The sequence below is a fragment of the Sciurus vulgaris genome (assembly GCF_902686455.1).
Source record: "Sciurus vulgaris genome assembly, chromosome: 7".
Lineage (NCBI taxonomy): Eukaryota > Metazoa > Chordata > Mammalia > Rodentia > Sciuridae > Sciurus > Sciurus vulgaris.
The window spans coordinates 100,960,252-100,966,251 of NC_136467.1; the positions used below are offsets into that span (position 1 = coordinate 100,960,252).

The following is a 6,000-nucleotide window of genomic DNA, read 5'->3' on the forward strand; positions in this document are numbered from 1 at the left end:
TTAGCTATCTTAAGCTCAAAATTCATGGATTTCTTCCCTTTTTTTTCAAGTTGCAGATGGACAAAATACCTTTATTTTATTTATTTATTTTTATGTGGTGCCGAGGATCAAATCTAGTGCCTCATCCATGCTGGACAAGCACTCTACCAGAGTTACAATCCCAGCCCAAATTCATGCATTTCTTTATCCACCCTATCCCTAAACTGTTAAACATCAAACTGATTTTTCTCTATCCTTTTTTATTTTATTTTATTTTTTTTGTGGTGCTGGGGATTGAACCCAGGGCCTTGTGCACGGGAGGCAAGCATGATACCAACTGAGCTATACCCCCAGCCCTCTATCCTTTTCTTACATAAGCAATACTTTCCATCATTGATGAGGCCACAAATACTCCAGGTTAAAATTATTATTATCATTATTCTAAGGACAAAAGATCAATAAACAATGTTAAGATAGGAACATTCAGAACTGTTTCAAGAAGATTAATCATATAGGAAAGTATTGAGCATGGGAAAAATACAAATAAGATAATCCAAATAATCAATCCAGCCAAAGGTTAATATAGTACTAAAATAAGGAAAACAATGGATACTTGTTCTATATGCATACTATATTTCAATAAAATTTATATCAAAGATTAAAGCTCTTTTTGTACACCCAAATCAATTTTGTCATTCCCTTCCTTCAGAACATTGTGTTAAATTGGGGATGAATATATAGCCAACCACAAAAAAGGATGCAGTACCACAAGGTAGAATAAAGTCTAGGGAAAAAAATCAAGATTCATATGAAACGACTAAGAAATACAAATCAGAATATATCAAGAAATAACACATTTCTTGCTATAACATAAAAAAATAACATCAAAGAATGTTTCTTTCTTTGTATAATGTTTCTTATATCTGTATAACCCTCAAGCAAAGAACTAAATCCAGTAACATGTCATCCTCAGTGAATAGTACTATAAAAAATATTTTTAACAAAGAAAAAAAGTATATCCTGGTGGAGTACAGGATGGGATTAGAGAAGAAAATAGTAGCTTCTGTATCTAATGCATTTTAAAATAGAATTAAATTTCATTGTCTTTTACTTGGCACCATTTAAATGCAACAGGAGGGTTGGTAATGTAGAGCACTCATCCTGCATGTTTTGAGGTCCTGGGTTAGATCCCCAGCACCCCCCACCACACACAAAATAATAAAGACAATAATACACAAATGTAACAGGAATGTTTTTACAAGTTATTTCTGCTATGCAGTTTCCTTTACAGCATATCATCTATTTTCCATCTAAAGTCATCAAGACTTTGATCCTCTATTTGGAACAGGGTTAAAAATGAAATTCTAATCTATTCAAGACCTTGTATGCAAAGATGCAAATGATTCTCAATATTTGAAACATAGTCAATCCTCCATTATCCTTGGGTCCCACATCTATGAATTCAACCAACCATGGATGGAAAATATTTTTCATAAAATAAAAATTATAATAAAAAAGTACTAAACATGTAAAGACTTTTTCTTGTCATTATTCCCTAAAAAATATAACAACTATTTATATACATAGAATTTACATTGTATCTCTTATTATTTGAAATTTAGAGATGATTTACATCTATAGGAGGCTGTGCAGAGGTTATAGGGAAATACTAGGTCATTATACATAAAGGACTTGAGCATTCCCAAATTTTGGTATTAGAGAGGGTCTTGAGAACAATCCCCCACATAAGCTCAGTCATATATAAGCTCAGTCACAACTTACAACATAATTATTCCTCAGGGTATTACACAAACTTACACCTATTTATTTTTCAACCTTAATTTTGTAGATAGCATCTGTGTTTCTCAAGTAAGGCAGATGGATCATAAAGGTGATATATGTCATTCCTACTTAGTACTGCACAAAATACTATCAAGATCGTACTACTCAATCACTCCTGAGATAGGAGAAATCAAAATAATTTTTCCTAAAAACCCATGGCATCCTCTTTCCAAATTTTTTCACTACAAAACAGAAACTATGGCTCTTCAATTTCCAGTTACATCACTTACTAATCACAATAGTAAAGACTCAGCATACAACCTCTCATGGTACCCTCAAATTTATCAGGGTTCTAAGTATTAAGAGCACCATATACACTATTCATGTGTTTCAAGAAAGAATACCAAAGACACAACTTTCTAAAGAATTTCTATATGAATCTTAGAGAACAAACAACACTGTTAACAATAATGTTCAGGGAGCAAATTCTGCTTGACTTAAAAGAATAAGTGACTTACAAAATTAACCTAAACTACAGCAACTAAACAAACACAAACATTAGATAGGCACTCTATTAAAGAAAAAAAATATATAGACTTAATATCAAACTAACTCTTCATATAACTTGGTTAAAGAATAGCTTGGGGGTAGGACTGTTTTTAAGTACCTGAGATGCTATGATAAGCAAAGCCTTTATAAAACTTTAAGAGCACTAAATGAAAATCATTGCAAAATATGTATGGCATGTCCTTCCATTTTCCAAATCAATGCTTTATTAAGTGTGTTCAGAGATCCAAATGTCCTGCACTTGTTCAAAAATGGAGATTCCTAAATCCTACTTTGAATTTCTGACTCAGTAAATCTGGAGTTGGGCTCACGAATCTAAAAGTTCATACTTTCCAACAATTGAAAACTACTGTCTCAAAGGACATAAACAGAAAAAGATAGCGTGCTCCTGGTGATGCAGGATTCACTATGAGCAATTGTTGCACTATGTTGTAACAGGATCTTAAGAGGTTAGTGAAGGCCCCAAGCTGAGCTCCTACACCCCTTCTTGTTTTCCACCGCCCTGCCCATTAGCCCTTCCTCCTAGTCTTGTGTGTCACCTTTGAGAAGAAATTCTTGCCCATTTCAAATCACACAGCCTTACAGAGAATTTTGTCTACAGTAAGTATAAAATGGATGCAAATGAAGGCAACAGAGGCCTCTTTAAGTGCACAACACGTTCCTTAGGCCATGCTCTTTGTGATGGCTATTGTGGAGGCTCAGGTACCTTTTCTGGAATATTCCTTAATCCTGCACCGTGCCCCCCACAGTGTCCACTACCCAGGAGACATCCACAACTCTTCGCTGAATGATGAATTACCAGGTCAGGTAGAACTGCATAATGGCTTACCAGTCCTTTACTCTGGGAAAAGCCCCATTATCAGCAGCTACTTACACTAACAAACTGAATGTCATCTTCGTTTTCATCCGTTGTTGATTCAGATGCCTCAGGCCCAGCTGGAGGGGCAGATTCTATTATCTACAAAAATAAGCCAAAACATGCTTATCTATTCAGTCACACACTTGTACGAAGAGATTTTTCCAAAGGGAACGATTAAAACAAAAGCTCTGGACGGAAACTGAGCACAAACGCACGCAAGCGCCACTAAGAACCGACTCCAGGGAGCCTGGTTTTGCTAAGGCGTCGTGCAGCTGTAGTGACCGACCCTTGAGAAGCAGTGACCAGCGCTCACAAGGCCCCCACCTACTCCAGGAGCAGGGATGCAAACTCGCTTCCCGGGTCAGGGCAATCCCGACTTCAGCCGTCGCTCCGCTCCCGGGGCAGAGCGGCGGCGGCAGGAACTCGGGCCGGCCCAGGGGCCGGGGGCGGCCGGGCGGCCATTGTTGCCGCTGACTCCGGGCGCAGGCAAGCAGCAGGCCGGAAGGCTCCGCTCGCCCCGAGGTGCGGAGGCGCAGCGCCCCGAGGCTGCGGCCGAGCACAGGCCTCATCTGCACCAGTCTCGAAACCCTTGGCGCTTCGGCTCCGAGAACGCCACGGCCCAACGCTCCACTACTCACCTCCGACCCTGGGTCTCCCATTTCTCCAACGGCTTGACAGCACCACCGCTACTGCTGTCCCTGCCGCCGCCACGACTTCCCTTCCACCTTGCACCGCCTCAAGGTACCACTACCTGCCACTGCGTTATCGCTAAAGCGAACACGGATCTGTCGCAATCAGGTGCAAAACCACCTGAGAAGGAGGAGCGGACCACACAGGCCCGCTATCTCCAGAGCCTCTCGCTTTCCTTCCCCACATCGCACAGGATGCTGGGAACTGTAGTTCAGCCCGGCCCGGAGTCTCCCTGAGTGTGGGCATAGTGGGAAAGGACCCTGGGCTTCGGCGCATGCGTCCCTCTTTGGGTGTTACTCTTCAAGGGAATAACTGAGATTTCTGTTTCTCTGGAGTTTAGTGCGGGGGTTGTTTTGTTTCGTTTTTACAGCCACATTTTGGTCACACCACAACACATTTGGTGTGGTTAAAATGTTTTTTCGTGATTTGTTCAGATATTGCCTTACCAAAATTATGGCCCACCTTTTTCAATATTCCCACAAAATTTTTGTAAATAAATGAAATTGATGAAAACAAACTTTAACCGAGAACATTCTTTTTAAAGGTTTTGTTTTTTTTTTTTTTCCCCGCTAGCCTTACCGGTCTAGGGCCACTTGCAGTTGATAATTCTGTAGCTCCAGAAAGTCACCTTTGTGATTTTGACCATGACTTACAATGAGCAAGCTCATACAACTGAGGAACTATACGGGACATCTCAGCATACAAAGGATAAGACAGCGTCATTATAACATTTTACAATAGTGCAGAAATAGGTGAAATATAAATGAAGCAACGTTTTAATAGTTTCCATTTGAGTAGGACTGTGTGTAAAAGGTTTGATATCATGTCTGGACTGCAAAGTGGGCCCAAGATCTTAACTTGAAAACTACAAAGTTAAGATAGGGAATATTGAACTCTCAAATTCCCTACATGTAACCATACACTAGCTTTGTAATATGAAATTGAATTTCTATGTCAAAGTGATTTAGCATCTCCAGCTAAGAGACAGGCTCGCTTTTCTCTTACTGATAAATTTTCAAACATCAAAGTTTCTGCTAGTCTATGATTTTAGACAACATATTTTCTCGGTAAGAGTGAAGTAGCTCCTAGTCACGTGATTCTTTACAAGTGCCGTTTTTCTTTTGGGGAAAAAAGTCATCTTTTGTTAATTTTGCAGCTGGCTTTATCTGTCTGTTATTTTGCCTGATAAATGACCCAGTGGCTAATTACTTTCTCAGTCTGAAGCCTATTTTTTGTGTCTAAATGGGAACACAGCATGTGACTATTTGTATTTGTAGCTCGCATTAGATTAATCTGTTACTTTTTTGCATTTCCACATAGAACATTAAACTTGCTGCTGCTTTTCTACCGACTAAATTTGAGGAAAACACTTATACAGGAAATCTGAGAACAAGAGGGAACCTGTCACAATGAGCACTCCAGTGCCTAATAGAAATTAATCATTTCTAAATCCCTTAAATGCCTAGGAGAAGCTTGCATTTAAAAGATTTTCCTGGTTTGTAATCTCAGCTGTAGGTGACGTTGAGGCAGAAGGATCACCAGTTTGAGACCAGCCTGGGCAACTTAGCTTGACCCTGTCTCAAAACAAAATTTTAGCAGGGATGAGGAGGGGCTTGGGATGTAGCTCTAAGGTGGAGCTCTTGCCTAGCTAGTGTGAGGCTCTGAATTCACTCCCCAGTACAAAAGACTTTTCTCATGTGCATTATGTGATTAGAATCTGGATATGCTCATGCCCTTCAATTCAGTAGCTATTTCAATGACAGTCTTTTTTATTCTAAACATTCTAATAGAAGTTCAGTGATATCTCATTGTGATTTAATTTGCATTAACCTGATGGCTATAAAAGTGATGTTAAAGGTCTTTTAATGTTTTATTAGTCATTCTTATATCTTCATAGGTAGTGCCTAAGAGCATTTGTCCATTATTTAAATGGATATTCTGTTTTCTTATTGAAATTCAAGATTCTCTTATTTACTCTTGCTACAAGTCCTTTAACAGTTATATTAGTAGTAAGTCTTGAAACTAGGTAGTCTTCCAACTTAGTCTTATTTTTCATGTTGTCTTAATTCTTTATTTTTTGGCAATGTTTTTCATACTTCATCAGATTCATCTCTAAGTATTTT

At 38.9% G+C, this 6,000-nt stretch overlaps 1 protein-coding gene across 1 annotated transcript in view; it reads right to left on the reverse strand.

Moving 5' to 3' along the window:
* ZNF451 (zinc finger protein 451) overlaps positions 1–4,237 on the reverse strand; it is a 118,216-nt gene extending 113,979 nt beyond the window's left edge. Inside the window, 2 exon segments of the mRNA XM_079147485.1 lie at positions 3,203–3,286; positions 3,826–4,237. Of these exon segments, the coding sequence (XP_079003611.1) occupies positions 3,203–3,286; positions 3,826–3,846 (105 nt within the window). The 5' untranslated portion in view covers positions 3,847–4,237.
* Positions 4,238–6,000: the final 1,763 nt, after the last annotated feature.